This window comes from Tauraco erythrolophus, chromosome 2, assembly GCF_009769465.1.
Source record: "Tauraco erythrolophus isolate bTauEry1 chromosome 2, bTauEry1.pri, whole genome shotgun sequence".
In the NCBI taxonomy this organism is placed as follows: Eukaryota; Metazoa; Chordata; class Aves; order Musophagiformes; family Musophagidae; genus Tauraco; species Tauraco erythrolophus.
The window spans coordinates 39934752-39957549 of NC_141466.1; the positions used below are offsets into that span (position 1 = coordinate 39934752).

The 22798-nt window shown below is 36.4% G+C and overlaps 1 protein-coding gene across 2 annotated transcripts in view; it reads right to left on the reverse strand.

Moving 5' to 3' along the window:
* Nucleotides 1-22798, reverse strand: part of ADGRB3 (adhesion G protein-coupled receptor B3) — a 470155-nt gene that overhangs the window by 251987 nt on the left and 195370 nt on the right. For both annotated transcript variants that reach the window (XM_086608299.1, XM_086608298.1), the window contains 6 exons: nucleotides 22499-22660; nucleotides 15079-15243; nucleotides 11470-11634; nucleotides 10433-10597; nucleotides 3948-4049; nucleotides 3290-3396 (listed from right to left, as the gene is read on the reverse strand). In XM_086608299.1, the coding sequence (XP_086464425.1) occupies nucleotides 3290-3396; nucleotides 3948-4049; nucleotides 10433-10597; nucleotides 11470-11634; nucleotides 15079-15243; nucleotides 22499-22660 (866 nt within the window). The remainder of the gene's footprint in view (nucleotides 1-3289; nucleotides 3397-3947; nucleotides 4050-10432; nucleotides 10598-11469; nucleotides 11635-15078; nucleotides 15244-22498; nucleotides 22661-22798) is intronic.

Here is a 22798-nt window from a genome sequence, read left to right on the forward strand (position 1 = left end):
GAACACAGTACTCCAGGTATGACCTCCCTGATGAACACACGCAGCCCTGAACTTCTCTACTCACAGTCCAAGCTGCCCAAATGTAAGGTGGTTTTACTATATAAATAGTAAATACGGGTAAATAAAACAGCCACGGGAATATTGTCTAGACCTGAGGACAGCGAGCACAGCTTGTATCCCTCAAGCTAAACTCTCTTTCTCTCCTCTGCCCCAGAAAACAATGGTTTTATTGCCTGCTGGGAATGATGTCTCTGTAAAGTTATCTTCTAAAGGATGCTAGGCATTGTCTGGGAGAGTGTTCATTGGCATGGACTTAAATGATGTTAGAGAGTATGTTAATAGATAAACAGTTAAACAGAGTAGATGACTGCAAAGACAGAGTTTAAGCCTGTTGAGTTTATATACTAGTCCAACTGTAAGTTTTCAGACCAGAATCTGCGTAGCCAGGTTAGCAGGGTCTGTGGCCAAGGCAGTATTCTCTGGCCCCCGGCGTAAGAAACGTTTTTCTTTAGAGAGTATTCGCTTGGGCACAACGCCATGTGAGTTCAACTACATGACTTCTGGGCTGGTTCTGGATCGTAAGTGGCTTGTATGGAGGGCAAAAAAGCAGGGACCTGTCTGTATTCCTCCAGGTAGACATGCTTTAATGTATTAAGTATTGTATGTACATTATGTATATCAACTGCTTTAAATCAGTTTCAGAAATAGAATCATAGAATGGTTAGAGTTGGAAGGGACCTCAAAGATCATCTAGTTCCAACCCCCCTGCCATGAGCAGGGAAACCCTCAACTACACCAGGTTGCCCAAAGCCTCATCCAACCTGGCCTTGAACACTTCCAGGGATGGGGCATCTACAACTTCTCTGGGCAACCTGTTCCAGTGCCTCACCATGAGTGAAGAATTTCTTCCCTATATCCAATCTAAATCTCCCCTCTTTCAGTTTAAATCCATTGCCCCTTGTCCTACCACTACACGCCGTTGTGAAAAGTCCCTCTTTTGAAGACTATACACCTACTTTTATTTTATGTATTCCAGGTAAGAAATTAAAGAGATTCAGCTCTGACTCAGATTTTACAGGAACATTCACAGAACTGAGTGACAACCCCCACTACTCCTGGTCTGAGTTGGTGAAATACCATTATTGGTAAGTCAAGCACACTAAGGCATCTCATAAATGCTTTCATAAGCAAACATATTTATTATAGCAACACCGTCTGTCAGCAGCTTCCTTATAAAGCCCTATTTTCAGGGATTTATAGAGCTGACATATGTATCGTGGGGGGACAAGCCTACATTTGCAGGGCAATAACCTTATAGGTCTTTACCTCTATTTTCTACGATTCTGTAAATATGCTGTGCTGTTCACTTTGAGAAGCAGTAAGATGTAAGACAAGCTGATTTTCTTTGTGAACAGCTCCCAAGTGTAGAAGAAACACACTTTTCCCTTTTAATTTATATGCATGTAAACTGGACCAAAATTTTGTGCAGCAATAAGGCGATGTTTAGATGTTTGTGTAATTTTAAAGAAGCTTTAGCTATTTTTAAATGTTCTTTGGCAAAAGATTATTTCACAGTGTGGTCTAATCGTATTTAATATTTTGAAAAAGGAAATATAGAAGAATAGATAAATCTAATCTGGGTTAGAAATGCCTTCTTTTGTTCAACAATGACCCCTTCCTGCCGGGCAGGCTTGCAGCTCTGCAAAAAATATCAGTGCCTCATCAAAGTTAGACAGGTAAGTCAAACCACTGAATAACATGAAAAAGCATTTCCCACTGTTTGAGTTGCTTATGAATGACTTCTAACATAAAAAGAAAAGGTTGAATATTACTACAGAGTTAGTGGCATGAGGATCAACACTTTGAATAAATGTTGATATGAAATGTAAAAAGGTAAGAATAGACAAAAAAAACCTCTAAAGAGACAGTCTTCTGGTAAGGTAGGTCAAGATGAATAAATCCCTGAAGGTATTTCGAAATCCTTTAAATATTTCAGAATATTGTAATATTTAAATGCAAAAATAGCAAGTAAAGAGAACCAATTTGCTTTACTTTGAAATATCTCCATGTTTTCAATCAAAAAATGTGAATTTTTTGTTCTGCAATATGATATTATTAGTATTCAAAACTGAATGTATACTACCTACAGTCATTTCCTTTATTGTGCTATTTACCAAAATACAGATTCTAAGCAAATTAAATACAAATGTATTGCTGTCCATGTTAGTTGGAATCTAATGAAACAGAAATGCAGCTCAAAGGAATTTATCAAAACCTCCTCTAAGTGGCAAGCCAGATTTGAGGAATGACAGCCAGGCTACTACTTTTCAAGCCACCAAAGACTTTTAAACATGCTACAGAAGTGTTGCACTTGGTTGAAAGGTTGGGAAGTTATGAAGCACATGGCTATATTAGTGCATGCCCCTCTGCTGAATGATTAATGGAGTAGTGGCCTTTGGAAAAGGAGGCAGAGTAATAAGCATGTCAGTAAAATATATCATGCAGTCAAAAACGATTGTCCACGAGACTCTTCAAAAGAGCTCTTCCCACAATAGTATTAACCTGGCTGAACACATCGGCTATGGAAATAGAATGGAATAAAGATACATAGCATATACCATGGTAGTATATTTATAACGCAATATAAGCAATGTATTACATCTATGCATATATATATATATATATATATTTAGGCAGTAGATAAATTTTTAATGCATATGCTTTGCAAAGAAACTTTTTGTTAAGCATACTAAAAAACCACTATAATCTTTCTTCATCTAGAGTTACTTTACTTTTTCCAAGTCACTGCAAAAGCTTTACCCTATAATCATTTCCTATTGTTACATTTGAAGGTGAAGTTCTAAATTTGATAGCAAAAAAAAAAATTATTTCTGACTTCCTAGTGTGCAATTAAAGAATTCAAGGTATTATAAAATTACTCAGCAGGTCACTCTTCCAGTAAATCCCTTTTATTCACATCTCATTTTCTAATAAAGCAAAATATGTCTTACCTCTGATCTTTATAAACATTTCACACAGTGGACACAAAAAAAAGAGAATCTGATTCATTTTTCCATTTCTACAGTAAGACAAAGCTTCTTTCACTCAAACATCAGCAATATACAAGATCAGAATAATATACATTAATATAAATTATTACTTCTTAGGTCTATTTTCCCCCTGGCATTTCTTATCAGAAATCTGACTCGAGAGTGTCTTTTTTTTTTTTTCACACCAATGATTAGTAATGAATAAACAGAGCAAGTACTAAAGCTGGCTTTGCACCTACTGAATGCTGCAAGTGTCTGTACTCATTTGATATGCATCTAGCAAAGCTTGGATGTTCCCAGAAGGCCACTCCATGAACACTGAGAGAGCAGCGTCTGCTAGTGGTGCCTGTAAGTCACAAGGAAGACACAAAATATTTATATAAGTGAGAGCAATTGAAAAGAATGAAGCATATTTAGACTGCATTCCATGCTATTTTAAAAGCACACACAGAAACAATTTCATGCAATGGTCATCAGTATATAGAGAGTAGTATAAGATTCTGAAACACATTTCAATGTTCAGTTGGTGGGTTTTTCGCAGTGTTTTCTTAATTGAAAATATTTTTATGTTTTGCTTTATTTTCATCACTTTGATAGGTCCTTTCAAATTGATTTCTTCTCAGTTTTTGCACTGTGGTTATAATGCATACATGTATGTGTATACATTGCAGACCCATGCATATATGGAAGCTATAAGAGACAAAGTAGATGTGCAGGTATATATTATACTTATGTATATGCATATGTAAATATATCGGGTTTATACAGATATATTCATATATATGCATGCATACATATGTATATGCATTTAGTCTTATATATGCATATGTCTAGAACACAATGCAAAAGATTTCTCCCTTTTTTAATAATCATATAATTTCAAAAGTAATTCTGTACCTGTGGCATTGAGAGGACATCGATTGAATGCCATGTCCCCAGCTGGGGTCCTTTTCCATACCATTGACATCAAATAGTCTTCAGGACATATTTCATAAGGTGCTGCCATTTAGAAATGAGAATTTAAATAGAAAAGTTAATGTAAAACAAATAGTTTGTATCAGAAAAGTAAGTCTTCAATCTCATCCTAAATTTTCCTGCGATTCATACATTAACAACATTTGGTTTTATTTTAAGAATGAAGTACAAAAATGCAAAACATATAAACCCTGTCATTTTGTATAATATCTGTCTTTGTGATGGTATTTATTTCATATGGTCTGTGCCTTTATTCTCTTCAGCAAACAAACACTCTAAGTTGTAGCTGCAACATTAATAAGTTTGAATTTTTTTCTTATTGCTCTATTTTCATCAATAACGTTAAGCATCTATCAGAAGATGGTCATACTTCAAATGTTATACGCTGTGATGCTTATCTTACACTAAAATTATTAAAGATTTTTCTAAAAAACTGTATGTGAAAGAATCAGTTCTGAAACCACAGCTGAAGCACATAAATGTGCTGAAGGTATCAAATGAGATCTGTATTTTCTGAAGACCAAAAAGCAGGTTATTCCTTTGAAATGTGTTTCAGTACAAGTTGGTAATTAAGCAACTATAGCCAATAATGTTGGACTGCGTGGCTATAAAACAATACGACCTTTTACTGGTTATTGCAATACCGTTTAAAGGGAAAAAATATTTTCACGGTTTTGCAGTAACAGAACTGAATGGGGAAAAAGAAGCTTCTGCAAATGCTTCGTGTTTTATTTTCACAGGGTCATAACTTACAGATTCCTTTTGCTCTTTGTATTTTTACTGTAGATTCCCAGTTTATGATTTTTGAGAAACTCAGGTCAACACAGCAAACATCTGGCTGAAGTCATCTCACAACTTAAAGCACTGACAAATACTAGTTAATGAAATCTAATTCATTCCAAGTTCAGCAGAGAAAAGTCATGAGTTGTTTAAAAGTATTATTATATGTATTTCAGGAAAATTGTAACCCCACTGTATTATTGCAAAGTAGATACAAAACAAGAAAAAGGAAAAGAGAAGGAAAATTCTATCACTATAGCAGATGGAGGGATAAGGCAGAAAGCAATTCAATGATTCACCCATGGTTGCATGGGAAACCTCCAGCAGAGGCAGGAACAGACTACAGATTTTGCCTGTCCCATACCCAACCCATAAAACTGTCCGTCTTTCCTGTTTTGTACCTCTGCTGATGGAAAAGTGAGGTAAGGGAACTGAGGAGACTTTTGCACAAAGCTGTACCCTCTCTTTGTGGAGGACAAAGAATACTTTGCAGATGGCTCAGTAATACTAATATGAATCACAGCTGAGCATAAAAATTGCCTGCTAAATTTGCGTCACTATCACCATTCCTGAATCATAAATCAAGACAGTTAGTGCTGGTAAAAAAAGCAAGAGATACTTTAATGGCAAAACCCAAAGAAAGTTGGTTATATTAATAATCTATAATACTGCTTCAGACATGCCCAAAAAGTGAATGCATCAGGCCAGTGTTACAATGGGAAATGCCAGATTACTGGTAAACATAAGCCATCTGGTGACATAAGCAAAGTCAATTACCTTCCTATTATGGCCTTGTAAACAAAATAAATGTTCCGATCTGAGGGGCTTAAATTAACATAATAAGGAGGTGATATTATAAACTACATAAATTTGCTAAAGCTTAGAGCTCTTTGAGAAGTATATTTGTCATGCAGCTGTGGCCGTTTCAATCATGTTGTGTTCACGAATCAACACTTTAGGTGTTGATTCTCAGGACTAAAACTCTTACTTTCCCTCCAAATACTGAATGTTAAATGTGTTGGGTTTTTTTTCTGAAAAAAAAAAATATACATGCATATATATGCATACTTTTATACACCATACTTTCTCTTTTATGTTAGTAAGTCATAGATAATATCAGAGATTTCCCATCTAATTGGAAGGGTACTGATTGTGTGCTTTTGCGCCACACTTTCCAAAACTCAATTATTATGTTTTAACTTTAGCCTAGTGCCCGAGATAATCTGTGCATCTGTGTGTTGTGTTCAAAGTAGAAGGCATTCTCAAGATGCAGAGTTATCAGGAAAGAGGTGCAGGAGCAAGTCAGAGCTTGGAAGAGGTATCACTTAACCCAGGCAAAGAAGTTTTCCTGCTCCCTGGGTGACTCTGTGCCTTTCAATGTATTCTACAAATACCTAGGATCAAGGAATGCTGCACATGAAAAAAATCAAACAAAAGCTAAAGTATATCTGACAGAGCCTACTAATCAGGCATCCACCCACACAAAAGCATCTGTGAGGCTCCAATCCATGTTGCCCATGGAGATATTATAATCATGTTGCAGTGGTATTATATCTGAGTTAGAAAGCCCCATTGACCCTGCTGGCTCTGTTCAGGACTAGTTCAAGTATTTCTGTAACTACGGCACAATTAATTCATAACACACCCACAGATAAATGTGAGTTAGCTGTACAAAATGATAGAGAATTGCTAAAATTTAGAAGCAAACAGCAAATACTCAGGCAAATTTGCTAAAATTGCCAAATAAAGAGCAGATCTCTCTTTCACTGACGATGTGATTCAGCAATATCTTCCCACGCAGAGCATGTACTCAAATTTACCACATTATACCCCTGTGACAGGCCTGAATTCATCCCACCTAAGCACAAACACGCAGCGAAGTCAGCGGTATAGAAGCACGGTCTCCCTCTGACATTACTGGTGAGAGGACACGCATCTCCAAGAGGCAATCACCCACCTGGGATCTGAGGAAGCTCTGTACAACCCACAGACAGAGCAAGAGACACGCACAACCTCACAGTTTACAATCTACCTAGGCAGCTACTAAACATGGGAAAGGGTAACGAAAGGGTGAAGCAAGTTGGCCAACAGTACACAGTAGCTCACGAATGAATCTACAACTATAGTTCCTCACTTCAATCCTAATTCGGTGCCACAGGCAAAATTATCTTAAAGGCAATAGAAAAAAGCTTTTGAACATCTTGTAGAATAGTGTTGCAATCAGAGACGAAACAAAACCCAGAGGTTTAATTTTGTTATTTAGTTGTTGACAATTATTTGAATCTTCCTCTCCTCATACTCTATCTTTTGTAACTAGCATTGCCTCTGAAGAAATCTACCGTCAGTAGGAAATCATTAGCTAGTCTTCAGCAGTGGTTAGGCACTGTTATCTTTTTGTCAACAAGCAACACAGTCTATCATTGTTTTGGGTAATATTTTGGTCAAAACAATTCCAATATTATGTTTTCTACCAGCGACAACAGGCTTATAAGAAAAATATTGAGGATCTGTTCTGAGGAAAATCTGGGTAAAGCATAAATACTGGAACAGGCATAGAATTATTATAGAATTAACTATTATGGAATTAAGTATTTCTGGAAACCAATACTATATGATTGGAACCTAAGATATTCTTAAAACTGTCATAACAACATGGCCCTATTTTCATAGAACTAAATTTACAGAAGTCTTCTCTCCTGAATAATACTGTACTTTGTTCTCAGTTCTCACATCTCCCAGTTTTTACTGACACATTTTATGGAACTTATCTTAGCTCTTTTACACATTTCTCTAAAAGTTTCTGATCAGCTTGCCGTATAACTCCTTATCAGTCATGGGTTGCAATTTCTTTTGTTACCTAGCTGTCTCCTCTGTTCCTATGGGACAGACATATTGTTCGTTCACCCCGTGCAAGTTCTCTGCAGTGATTCCTGCATGATTAGCTGCTTAGCCAATCTGGAAGGTTTTTTCTTTTTCTGATTTGTTTCCAATTTTCTGAAGTTATCCATCACAAAAGGATACTTTGAGTGCAGAGTACTAAATCCTTAACACTGCTGACGTACTAGGAGAGAAAGCTAACTTTAGATATTTGGGATACAACAAAGGAACGATAACTGAAGCCAAAATATCTTCAGATCTTTGGTTTTCCTTCCATTGTGTAATATTATGGAAACAAAACAACCACAGGATCAAAAATTATAATTGTGAACATAAATAAAGCACAAAGAAAGATACTCAACTTTTGTCCAGAACCAAGCTGTTTGAGAAACCAACTTTCAGCTAATATTTCTCAGCCTATCTTTCTTAGTGCTGCTTATATTCAGCTTCTACGAGTGTTGGATATAATTCAGTCCCTGCCTGAACCATTTGAAGAGAATCACTGATCAGCTATGAAGAAAATCTTGTATAATGTTCAGATAAAACAGAACTCAAACTACAAAAAGTCATCAAGATTTTCAGTCAGACAAGTGAACAGCTCTGTTTGCAAAGTAACTTATTAACAGTGGCCAGCATGATAGGGAAAGGTTTTATTCTCCTTTTGCTTCCACAGTTTAAAGTCAGCTATAATTTATAATTTAACTTTTCGTAAGTCTATAGACATCTGGGTGATATAAACAGGTGCAGTTTCATCCACTTACAAATATGTTATGCAGATCTATAAAGCTGAGGATCTGGTGTTATGCTAAAGGCAAAGCAATGCTAATATAAGAAAAAAATTAACATTTCACTCTCTCATGATTCTCAATGAATTACACAGAACAAGAAACCACTGAGACAAAAAAATAGCTTTTCTTAACTATTTTAGGGCTATGGAAGAAAAGCATACAAATAATGAAATTTGCTTATACTTTGAACAATCATCTCTGTATAGTACTTTTCAATTTTGCTTGGTGTTTGTAAAACGTAAATCTGTATATAATTTTATAAAATGTTGGTAAATTATCCACTGTCTACAGTTAAATCTGAGATGCTTTAGTAAATGTAAGTCTTGAAACAAATAAATTAAATCTGTTATTCATGTATAATCTTCTGCACAAGTACAGCTTGTTAAAAGGTGCTTTAGGTTATGATTTCTATAAGCATACTGATTTTAATCTGGAATTAATCAAGTAAATAAATAAATGTACCAAAAGGCAAATAAAGCTCTGTGTGCATTTGACTTGTAAATACATCTGTAAAATATTTTATTAACAGCAGGTGGCAACCTTTGAAAATTGGACTGCCGCAGCATGGTTTTACTTTTAAACATACAAATGCAAATTATTTCAAGAACGGTTTTATCAGCAGAAGCTGGTTGATCTGAATGTCTGCTTATTGAGAAGATTCACATTAACCTCCTCTTAGTGCTGTGCTTTTATAGAGGAAGTCTGCATTAACTATGGAAATTAAAATTTGTTTAGGAATCAAATACAAATACTGTTTTGCATTGGTTTTCAAATAATGAATGTTTTATTAAAATTAAAGAGATCATTTGAGAAGTTAGATTTCTTTAACTTCTCCATTATAGTATTACAACTTTATTACTACAAATAGTCCTTTTGTTGCTCTTTAAATGCAATGAGATGAATTGCTCTACTGTACTGCAAATACCTTGAAAACTGTTCTTTGATGGCTGTCAAGGGATAAACATGCCGCTTATGAAAATGTGGGCTTGATAACATAAAATTCACATCTGATATATTTCCCGTTTCCTGACCCAAAATGGTATCCCTACCATTTAAGTCCAGAGGACACAGTCATCGAAACGTTCAGAAGTCAAAGACATTGCTACGTTGATTTTTGCTGCTTCCTGCCTTGCAGTTCAGAAGACACAATTTCCCAAGTGAATACCTAAGATGTCCTACACTACTTACACCTTATTTTGTTATCTTACACCTATCTAGCACTGCATTCTTTTACATTAGGACAATGAGTCTTCACAGATAAATAAGATCAGATTCACCAGCTGTTCTTGTTTATTTATCAGTTTCGAAGAAGCTTAAAAGTATGCTTTTATTAAATTTCAATGTGAAAGACTTAAATTTGTTGGGACAGCAAAGTAAAAAGTGCTGCAAAGAAATATATTTAAGCATCATATCAAAACAGGAAAGACGTACCTTTTTCATTTTAAATTACTTTCCTTCTTATAAAATGTTGTTCATGTATTCATTGATTCTATACACTACAGTAAGGTCCGCTTTTTCCCTTATCTTTACTGCACTGAAATTCACCCCAAATGTATTACAAAGAAGTCTCTTGTACACTGGAATAAAGGGATTCCATGATTTACAAAACCAGCCCTGATATTCTGAAAAACAATGCATTCAGAGAGAATTTCAGTAGCAAATCATTGCTGCTCCAAATAATGCAGGCAATGAAATATTTTCCTGATAACTTTCTCTGCTATGGTATTTTGATTTATTTAAAACATGATGCATTTCTCATATATCTAATAAGGCTAGTTGACACCTGGCTACATAAACACAACTCTACTGAGAAAAACAGCAGTGACTTGTCTAAAGCAAGGCCAGATGTGGATCTTCATGGCTCTTGCTCTATGGACATTGATCTTGTCTCTCCTAAAGACGACTGTTAAAGTAAGCCATACCGCAGTGTAGATAATAGCAATTTTTATATTTGCATCTCACCGGGACACCTCTGTTCACTGCACCTTCTAACTTCCTCTCCAGTTCCTTCACACTGTTGCCCAGTCACGGCAGCACCTTGACAGATCCTTATCCGTCTCTCCCAGCCACCATCACAGGATTTGGAACAGCCACTCCAGTGGCCCCACTGATTCCACTGGCCATTTGCTGTTTGGAAAAATATAGTTGCAGTGGTGAGATAATGACAATCATGAAGGAGGACATATACAGGTTATTCTTGACTTGGGTAAGAGAAGAAAGCCCCCCGACATAACTAACAGTGACAGAAGTGGTAAATGTAGGTGCATGGAAGACGAGGAAGTCTCTACTCGGCTCCTAAATATGAGACTGTTGTCTAAATGACTTGCATCTTGAGATAAAATAAAAAGAATTGGTGCATATTAACTTACGCTTAGACTGCAAAACAGACATTGTCCTTTTTGTATTTTTATTCTATATACTTGTATAAGTGCTGTTGTACGGTAACGATACACATTTACAATGTGCATAACCACCCTTTAAAAAACTAAATAAAAACATTTTTTGCATGTGATATTTTAGGAGCTTGAATTTCACATGCTCTGACAGCGCAAATGAGGCTTAAAAGTAGGTATAAATGTAATTTACCCACCCTGAAGAGCTGCTTTTATGCTGCCAGAGCATCATGAAGCACTCTCAGCGTAGAAGGGAATCGGTTCCACACACGTTCACTTTCCAGGCTCGCAAAACACTGTCTCAAGTTTTTTTAGGCCTCCAACATATCTTCCTAAAGCTGCTGAACGCCCTTTAAAGGGCGGTAAAACCGAAGAGCTGATCTGCAGCCTGGCACGCGGTCATTCTGGATGCACTCTTCGGCTTTTTATCCCCGGGTGGCTCACGGAATACAAAGGAGCCTGCCCCCCCGCCGCCACCCGCCGCGGCGCCCCGGGACTCTGGGGGCGCGCCCCCGGCTCCTGCTCGGAGCTGCCATCGGGCGCGGCCCGGCGCCTGTCCCGAGGCGAGAGGCGGAGCGGCGGCTGCCCGCGCCAGCCCGTACTCACCGGTGCACTCCGGGTTGTGGCACTCCCGGCTCTCGGCCCAGGGCCCCCTGCACTCGGAGCCGCCGTGCGCCGCCGCCGTGCACTGCCGGCTGCGCTGCTGCGTGCCGTTGGCGCAGGTCACCGAGCACTGGCTCCACGGGCTCCACTCCTGCCACTGCCCGTCCACTGCGGCGGCGGGCACAAAAGAGATGGAGACAGCAGTTACCGGCTGAGCCAGCCCGGGCCGCGCCGCTCCCTGCCCGGGTACGGGGTTCCAGCCCGGGCATGGATGCGGCCCCTCGGGCCAGAAACCTGGCTGCTTACAGCAATCAAACACACAAAGCACCGTTATGAGCTACTTTAATTTAAAACTGTTTTTCTTCAAGTAAAGGACGCTTCCTCTCCTCTGATTGTGCACTAACAAAGGATCAATTATTATTAAAAACGAGGCCCTATTAAAAAGACCAGTCTTGTCTCTTTAGGCAAAAGTATGGGCCGGTTTTGCATCAAGCAAACCCTGAGCCCTTCAAAACAGATTTATTACAGCTGCAGCCATCACTCTGGTGGGTCTGACTGAAATTAGGTCTCTTTAGTGGGATAGAAAAACAGGAGTTATCACTTTGCCTCACACACAGTTTCTGTTCTCTGCACTTACAACACTGAACATACTTTTATCATTCATCCACCCTGTAAGGTAAATGATCCCAGTTCTTCAACATTCTTTTGAGATAAAATGTAGGAGGATGGAAACGGCCTGCCTCCCTCCTCAGGTCTGCTTCTGTGTTGGCATGTTGCATATCTTCTTCTGAATTTGTCAAATTGAATTTTTAAACAATGTAGATACGGTGACCAGTTCTGTATTTATAATTTTGTGTTAGCCCATACATTTGAGTTTGGATGAATATTCCCATGAGTAAAGATTTAGGGCTGCTGTTGTGCTTTTCTTTTAATTTCATATATCAGAAAGCTTCTTGAAGTAAATGAAAGTATTAAAACCGAAACTAATAAAAAATATAAACCAATTAAGTTTGGTTTACATGTGAAAAATTATGTGGCCTGTAATAAATCATAGGACTAGGCAGTATTTTTGAGAACAGGTAAGCATTATGAAATGTGTCGTTACTGAATGTGCTAATTCAGAATCCTGTGTTCCTACAGACTTCAGCAATCATTAGTGTCTTGTTGCACCTGCAGTTACTCAGTATAAACTCAAAATGTAGGTTGCAATACAATTTTGATTAATAATCTTCCCTGAAAACCTGGTTTTATAACTACTATTGCAATAAAGGCACTGCTGCTGAAAAATTAGTAACTTCACTTGGTGCACTTGTCAATCCCTGATTTCAGCATTTTCCCAAAGGAGGGTTCAAATGGCAGCTTCCCAAGTTGGTGATGTTACTAATTAAAATAGGAAGTAGAATCTTTAAGTTAGTGATTTAACACACTACGTGTCTATGGGTGTATCACCGTTTAGTAAAACACGGAGGTGAACTATTTTACTCTTGTCTGACAGTAACCACAGAACATTTCTAACAATTCAGAGACACTATCTGTATCTAATGCCCAGGATCTCAGCAACCAGTGAATTAAAGGACGGGAGTTTTTGAGGCTTCTTCCTAAAGTTCTATATTAAATATTCTATGCAATGCCTGGTTGTGAACCACTTCTCAATGCAGATGCCTCTCAAGCTATGAAGCTGCACCCTGATAATTTATTCAGCAGAAAATGGAAATCTTTCCAAACGTGGAAGCTAGTTGCACTCATTAATCATAAAAGCTTTATGTGAAGAGGAAAACATTATGGAAATTACATTTCAATGCACCCTCTTCAGTTTTATTCGTTTCTATATAGTATTACTTACAGTAAGAAAGATCAAATCAATTATTATAGTGTCTTTGGAGAAAACTCATTCTGTGGCTTCTCATGTATATATCATACATCTTCTTTATCTTTAGGAGCAAATAGCGTGTGAGTTTTCTATTTCAGAAATACTGTTAAAAGACTAAAGAATTCAACATGAAGATTCCCTTATGAAATTGAACATTCAAATTACAGCAAATCTTAATATTCAGCAAAGATTTAAACTGTTGCTTTTAAATGAAACCAGTATATAACTTCCTCTGGTGAAAGTCATTTAGGTACAAATGACTCTTCAAAATCCAGAATCCTCAAATACCTGCTTATTTTGACAGATTAGGTATAATATCTTTTGTGTTTCTTTGCAATACTGAAGTGAACTGAATGCATTAATTTCTTCTCTGCTATTTTTATTTGGCATTTCTCTGGTTGTCAACTCTGCTTCATGCTCATATATCATGTTAATTACTTTTGTGTAGGCACGTGTAAAATTGCACAGCTGCCAACTTGGCCAAAAACTGGATTAATTCAAAATTTTTGCAGCTGCATTCAAGACCTAAACTTTTCCACAAATTTTGTCCTAAATTTGGAGTATACTTTGCTGACCAGAAGAAAAGCAAAGTTCAGGTTTAATAAAGTCTAAGAAATTTAGTTTTAACTTTGTGAGGCACTAAGTTCCATTTTTTCCTTCATCTCTGTGAAAGGAAATCATCAAACAAACTTTTACTAATGAAATGTCCATCAACCCTTTTCAGGAATAGCTCTTGTCATGGAAAACCTATTTGCAGTAGTATTGTGAACTGTGGATATTCAGCAAGCCCACTGCAAGGGCAACCTTCACACTGTCAGACAGAACTCATGAGTTCAATAATTATATATATAATCTTCTTTATGGTTATTGAACCCATTGTACTACTTAGATATTATATCCATATATATACACACACACATATACATATATGTGTGTATACATATATACATATAGACATACTGAAAATTTTTGTGAAAATTAATCATAACCTATGGACAAAAAATTTAAAATAAATTTTGAAAGAATAGATGGGGTTTTTAATTAGTTTCAGTTTCAGTGGATGGAAGGTTTAACATGCAGCCCACACATTGTTTACCTGTTAAGGGGTAGTTTTTGAAAGTGGTTTAGAAACTCGCCAAAACGAGGCACTTAAAATTCTCACCAAAACGAGGCACTTAAAATTCTTACCATAAGGGCTTAACTGGGATTCAAATAATGCCTTAGCTGTGTCAGCCTTCCTCTGTGCACACATGTAAATAATATCCTTTTTGAATAAATGAATAACAATTAAAATTACATGGTTTCCCAATTATGTTTGTTGTATGATGAATAAATAATTATGGTGCACCTCCAAGCAAATCTAATTCAAACAGATATGGTGGACACAAACCGTGACCTCTGAATGCCTCCCTTTAAGCCACACTCAGAAAGTTGCTTGCCTTTTGGATCTCCAAGACTCATCCTGAAACAAAATTTCCTCCACAATTTCTTACACAACATCCCATGTCCTACCAAGAGTATCTTGAAGAAACTAAAAATGTTCTGCTTGTGTAGTATGTTGAACAGAGATACCATCCTGATCATATCCTTTAATCACTACGGTCAGGATTAGGAACAATATTACCCTGTCTACTCACTTTGCATAACATTTTTCTTCTGTGTGCAAAGGGCAATAAAAGAAATCATAAACAACCCACATCGAATGCACTGTAACAAAGCAGAGAGTTGCTATATGAGCTCACCAGGGCAGAGTGCAATATTGCAAGGTTTATGTTGTGTTTCAGGTCCGTCACATGATCTTCCCCCGTACTGGGGAGGTATACATGACCTCGTCCTAGTTCTTTGGCCTCGACCACATGTGAATGAACACAAACTCCAAGGTGACCATTCCTCCCAAACGCCATGTACTGCAACAAACCAAACAGATTTTAACCAGAAACAGACACACAAGTAACTGAAGGATTTAAAAACAGACAAGATCAATGTTTTAAACAGGAATTATTTTGCCAACTTCAAGGAAATCAGTACATAGGTAATCTTTAGCATTAGCAAACAAATCTTTTGTGAAATTTAATTAATTTCAATTTAAAAAGTATATTTTCTCTGAAATATATTTAAGTTTGAACCATGTTCTCTAATCTTTAAACTAATCTCACTACCACATTTTCTTTTCTTTCATTCTTTTAAGAAAGATGGCTTCCCTTTTAAAAAGTTAGTTATGATATCTTCGTTGCCTGACTTGAGATATGTTTAATAGCGCTGACTTTCAGGACACCAGTCTTTGTGAAAATCAGGCGTATACTTTATGTCTCAAAGCAACTCTAAAAAATTGAAGCAATCAAAATTAAGCTTTCTGCTGAAAGTATGGGAATAAATGCAATAATTTATTACTGCGTCACCATCATAAATTGGGGCTGTTATCTTACAATTGTTTCACTTTAAATTCTGATGGAAACATGGCAGCACATATGCTTGATTAGCTTCCTCAAAAACTCCAAGACCAAAATCTCGTAAGCAAAAGACATTTGTGCTATTTCCTTACATGAACATATTCACTGATTTAACATACACAGTAATACATGCATGATTCTATCTTAAAAAATGTACACTCAACATACTTCAGACACCTTCAGAGTAAACAATAAATTACAAACCCATACCAATATTTTTATTTACAAGTATTTCATAAAATTAATATAAAGAATCATAGAAGATGCACCTTTCTCTACCTTAATTTTTTTCCACTATAGGAGAAACTAATATACAATCTCCATATGAGATTATATACCATATGCATTCCCTTTTCAGAAACAACTCAAGTTAAATTTTCAGAAAGTACGCTAATATGTAATAGTTAAGCATGTACTGGTAAGACAATTCTATGCATGCATTGGTAAATAGCTCCTTATAAACTGAAAAATACTGCAAAACAAACTTTAGTTATTTTTATTCTTCTTAAATAAAAGCAGTTGCATAGGTTTAAATTAGGCTGTGTGAGAACAGGTATGTAGTAATTAGAACTGTAGTAATGTTAGGCTTTTAAGTAAAATCTATAGACTTGGTACCCAGACTGAGCATCGCACTTGGTATTGTATAACTGTGTTTCTGTAACTCTGTCTGTTTGAAGGGTGTCTGGAGGGTGAAATAGTGTACAGCATCTCAGTGTGTCATTGTTAATGGTTGACAACATTGCAGAAGAAACAGATTTTCTAGTTTGTCCTCACTTTTTTTCATCACTGTGAAAGAACTTCTCATGTATAGGTTTCCTTTGCCCTGAAGGCATCTATCACCTGCCCGGTTTCCACAAATAAAATCTTGTAGGGATCAGAATAACATTTCCTGAGGTGAAATTCAGTTGCCTAAGGTATGGAAGGAGGTTCAGCTCCCTGGCATATTATCACAAAATCATCAGTAAGATGAAGAGAAATTCTGCATGTCAGTAAGTTCTACTGCATTTGATTAAAAGTAAGGTAAATTGTCATTTCAGATGCTATGTTGAGGTAAAAAGTTTGTTAGCTAACTTCTGAGAAATTGTATGTGACAGAAAATGTCAAGCTTCATTCAAGGAAGATTTTAACTCACTAGATAACACCTCAGCTGATGAAAGGTTTTCCAGTTTATCACGTACAAGTGGTCAAAAACACAATAGTTATTCCACGTGCTACATAGCTAGCTTCATTAAAATTATCTTATTCTAAATATCACATCAGTCCACATTATATTAGCTAAAAAAACTCCTCAGGAACATTCTAAATTAATGTTAAAGTGACAGATTTTAGTCTAGTTATTTTAGAAACCTTGATTAAGTGTAGCATTTTGGTCAAACTCAGGAAACCTAACTCTTCTAAAAACTAGTAAATTAATTACTATATCTGCATCTAATCCCTTATGTTTCATCTTTTCTCAACAGGTACTATATTTAGACAGCTACTCTGATCCAGCCATATGACCTGAAGATTTTTTCTTGTTGGCAAAGTATTAGATTCTGAATCCAGATGTATCTCTAACACTCCAAATTTTTTATCATATGAGAAGAACGAATGAGAAACCAATTTGTCAGATCAGAGTCCGAACAGTAGTCAGTAATAACAACGATATAATTTCATCTCCTGATACCAAAATCGTTGATTTAAGATGCTCAGGTGCAAAAAGAACTTCAAAAAGTACAAAACATCACAAATGAAAATTAATCCAAATTAGAAAAATATTATTCTGTCAAAAATAATGAATTAGAAAGGTCTTGGCAATATGTAGATGCAGGCTGAAGTTATTCAGGGTGCATATGAGTTTAAGTCTATGTTTAATTTGGAGTTTTGATTTGATGTTGTCAAAATGTTATAAGTTAGTTGTCTTCATTTAAAAATGACAAAAACATGTGCTGAGGGGCTCTCTAAGGATACTGTCTTGAGCCAAAAGGCTTTATATGTCTTCTGGAAAGAGTGACTGAATATTAGCAGCAACACAGAATAATTATTTCGTGATTTTGGATCTGAACATAAGCCAAACCAAAATGTTTCACTCTGGGTGAACTCAAACTTACAGCAGTCTCTGTTTCTGGTTTAAAGTAAGCTGTGTCCAAAATCATCTTCTGTGATAAATTTTACCTCATTAAGTAAAAATTTCACAGTATCTTCTTGTATGTATAGACTTGTATATCTGAAACTAGTAGATAACTAATAAAGTCAAGGACAGAAAAGGCATAACACTAAGAAAAAAAAACATCAGCAAACAAATATCAAGGCGAATGAACCTGTGCAATGCATCACAAAGCGTCCAGTAGTATCCAGATCGGCTTTAAAAGAACATCTTAATTTAAAATTTCTTACCTTTGAATATTTTTTTCCTGATATTTCATTTACATTTTCTTTCTTTAATACCATTTTCTACATGCAAAAAGCCCTATAACATCTGATGAATTATAGCCGGATGAGCTATGCCAAATTACACCAGATGGAGAGCTGGCCCACAGAGGAGTTACTGTTTTCTATAACACAGTTTCAAATGCAAGATTCATTATTTGGGACAAAAAAAAAATCAGATTATTGCCAACTTATCTGTCAAAAACATTGCTAGCACAACGAGTTTGGATTACTGCAGAGCATCTTTCCCTTCTCTCTGCCACTCTGTGAACCTAATCATGTTGAAGTGAACACCCACAGTGTTCACAATACGCAACTGCTGTGGAGTGGGAGGAGGTGTAAGGCCATGCTGGCTTTCATCCTACAAGCATATTTGGGGATATTTTTATTGGCCTTTAAATGCTTTTGATTTGTTGAGCTTTAAACTGAACAGATATGGGAAAGCTATTATGGACATTGACGTTTCATTATAAGTGGTATCACAGTTTAATACGGCTGAATAACTGCATCTAAGCAGATGCTACATTAAAGGAATTTTAAAAATTAAATTAGAGAGTTTGTATGCACATATTTAGACTTACTTAAATGCTATAGTTTCCTTTAGTAGAGCTTAAGTTGTCCAGTCAAAAATCTTTCTTAAACTCATAATGTGTAAACTCGACAAACTTTCTGACAGCTGCCCCCTAATCTTCACCTTTAAGCCACACAACTACTTTATTTCTGCAGTGTCTATTTCTAATGATAAATCTAAATTTTCCTTACTCTTATTTTCTTCCTGTCAAGTGAAGGTCTGAACTCTCAGAGCATAGATTACTAACAATGAAGCTACAGGAATTAAAAAAGAAAGGGCTAATTTCTCTGTAACGATTTTGTTAGTGTCTCATGCTGGCTCAGAATACATCAAAATGTGCAACATTTCAGCAGCATGGATAAACTTCATTGATATGAGCCCTGAGAAAAAAGGGAGAGAAATAAAGCAGTCTTAGCATATCACACCAGCCAAAATACAGCTTTTGAGCATAAAATGTTTGAAATGGTTTAGAGTGCTCTCGCTCCTGCCATGTCTTGCTTTACCCATAAGCCTGAAAGAGCTGAGCTTCAGCTAAATTTTGTGGTAAAAGTTACTGAAGGCAATGGAGAAGGAGAAATAGAAACTAATTGAGATTATCTACAGGCAAGGAAATTCCATGTTCTTTCTCCTTGAAGTTTTAGCTGTGTTAGAAATGATCCACTAAGCTGAAACAAATCGGTGGCACTGCAGTACTGGATCCTGAGATGCCCTTGCTCACAAAAGAACCAGGAACAGCAATGGTAGCCTGAGCTACGTTTTGTCGCCTACTATGCTGCACTTTCTAGAAGGCTCTTGATTCCAAGATAGACTGAATTACCTAATGGACTTCTGTCCCCAGAATAGTATTGATTCGGAACAAATATAAATAAACCAAAACCTATGTAAATTATGGTTCCTTCATGACTTTACTTGAATTATGAGGAACACTATTTTGAAATGTAAGGGTTTATTTCAGTATTAATACATACATATAAAATGAAGGTGGTGAATTCCATTCTCAAAATTGTCCAGGACAGCAAGATCAGAGAGATCCCTAACATCCTAGTATCTTGGACACTAAAGGGAGTATATGAAAGCAACAGGTGAAAATACTCTGGAAGCCATGCATTATTATTTGCAAGTTCCACAGGTTCCTTTGAAGCTTGCGGATAGATGCTTGAAGTATAGTCTAGTAGGTCATTCTGCATAATTTTTTTGTTTTGAAGGGACAACTTTTTGATCAGAAAACATTATTCCAGCTCTCAAAATGCTCCCTCTCCTATTTACTAATCATGTAAACATATAATGAATATGCCCCAGTAGATTTTGTATTTGTAGGTTACAAGGAGAGACCACTGTTACAGTTTTGTACGTTTATTGCTTCTAGTTTATGCTCTACGATATAAAATCTTGTTGTGTTAACAGAATCTAAAAGCTGTATGGAACAAGTGGTACAGGTCTGGGTGCACAGGCCAGATCCTAGCTATGTATGCATATGTTTGGATTGTTTTGTCAAATGTGTTTTAATTATACCAGTGTACAAACTAGGCATTTTGTTATGCATGGACTAGGGATAATCCTGAACTATGCAACTCTCGGAGTCAGGATACATAATATAATGAGGACAGAGAATATTTAGGCTAATAATTAAAGGAATGTTTGAAAAATTAATGGAGCTGTGACTAGGAAAAGCACATTTCTAAATTGCTAGTCTTGCACACTGCCACACAGTAGTGACCCTGTAGCCAGACAGAGACCAACATAAATTAATAAGGTTATTGTAATTATGTGAGACAACATGCAAGATTAAGCCCAGAAGACTAATTATTTAGGAAAGGTAACTCAGAATTAGCCGTGGTGATCTGAAAAGGAAAATATCTTGGCAATATCACTGTTAGCCAGTGAGAATTGGTAGCCATTGCTCATACCAGGTATCTGGAAAGAAAAGCTGTACCCTGAAGTGGGAGTTCATCTATAAGGAAGAAGCTCCTTTGTGACCAGAGAAATATAGAGCAGTTTTTTCATGTGAATGTGTTTAGAAGCTTGCTAGACAATGTGATTTTTAAGAATTAACTTTTTTCCAGTTCACTTTGTCAGCACATTAATTACCTTGGCTTTTGCTTTACATGGATTTTTTTGCTTTTGTTTTCATTCCTTACTGGAGAGCATGACAATAAAGTTCTGTAAAATTAGGTGATTTAAACGCCTTGCCTTTTCTTAGGTAATACAACATGAGCAAGAAAGCAGGCAGAACTGCATCTCCTTGTGAGTGCTGGACTGCGTGTTTTCATGTTCATACTTCATGCAGTTTCAAAGGAATCTTTATCTATGATGGTTTGAAAAGTTTGTTCTTTTCTTTTATAGTTCTCTTTTTTCTACTTCTTATTTTTATACTTTCAAGTTGAGAGTTCTTTTGCAATGTACCCCACCTCTGGCAGCATATAACCTTTTTAGAAATAGCTGCTGTTTTTGTATGGAAGCACTTCAAGTGGTTGAATTCAGCCCTGGCTGAGCGTTTCTACCCTGAAATATTAGAAAATTACATGTGAATTACTTACCTAAAACATAGTAGTAAAGCCTTAGGTGTTGAGAGCAGTTCCTACTACAGTGATGGTTTATCTAGATACAATCTTTTAAGTAGCTTTCCATTACAGGTGTTCCCTAAATACTTGAAATGCAGATACACAAACTCTGATGGGAACATGTATGCACTTCCCATTGGATGTTTTTCAACACACTAATAACATGAGAGTTTGATTCTGCATATTACTATTCACTGAGATAAAGTTTAGGGGATTCTCTGTGTATGACAGTTTAGTTTACTTCAAAAATGGAGTGAGCTTCCACAGAAGCTGAAGATGGCTCACCAGCCTCTTTGGGATCAAATGTTACAAAGAGCTGAGGAAGGGAGGCATATAATTATTTTGCATTTCAGACACAGCAAAAAAAAATGAATGCATTCACAGGACATATGCCTTCCCTTTTGTTTCCCTTCCCAGATTAATCAGATCCACAGGTAGAGTCTAAAGAAATGAGATGTGCCCTTTCAGCAACTAACTTGAACATGCCTGTCTCTTCTCCTTAGTGTATAACTACTGCTGAACTCTCACTATGTCCAGATCTCTGAGACAAAAGGAGTAGGAAAACTGTGATGTGAGATACTGATGACCTTTACTTTGTGTCAGATGTAAAAGAGTTACTTTTTGTCTGATCTTTCTTCCTTTGATGGGTAGCTGTTGCCCTTTCTTGCCAGAACAACGTAAAGGAAAGTCCATGAAGACATTACTGTGCAGAGAACATTGTCTGGCCCATTGCCTAGAAGACGGTATTCTAAACGGTGAAACAACTGCAGTGTTGAATAATATATATTAGCTTAACTCATCCAGTTAAACAGTCTTTGCTTCTTAATGTGTTGATGATCTGGATTTCTTCCCTAATTTGGACTTTGTACTGGTGCTATACCTTCTCTTTTCTGAGTAAAAATCAGATAATATAGACTTTTTCTAAAAATCTGAAACTGTCAGAAAAAAAAAGGGACTCTTGTTCCATATCTTTCCACTGTTCTGAAAGTAAAAATAACAACCTACATGACAATATTTCACAGCTGAATAGAATTACACTTTTCTATTTGAAATACCCTTATGAAATCAATGTTAAAAATAAAATAATAATTAAAAAATATATAGTTTCAAATTCTTATCATTATACAGTTCAAAAACATCCACAATTTTATTTATTGGCTGCTAACACTACCTGGACAGAGGGCAGTGTTATTGCAAACCCTTGATTCTCTTAAAGGGCCGCTGCAGTGTGTCCCGTAAGGTGATACACAAGTTCTGGTTCGCACCTGCGACCCTTGACCACAAGTAACTGAACACGTACTCCACTGGGCCCACTCTTCAACACCAGATTCACCTGTATTCAAGACAACAAACAAACATGAATATAGACATAAGTATTAGTGAGACTTTTTTTTTTTTGCTGAAGCTCATTATCGTCTGCTCTTACAAATAATAAAAAAAAAAAAGTACCACACCAAAAGAAATATTTAAG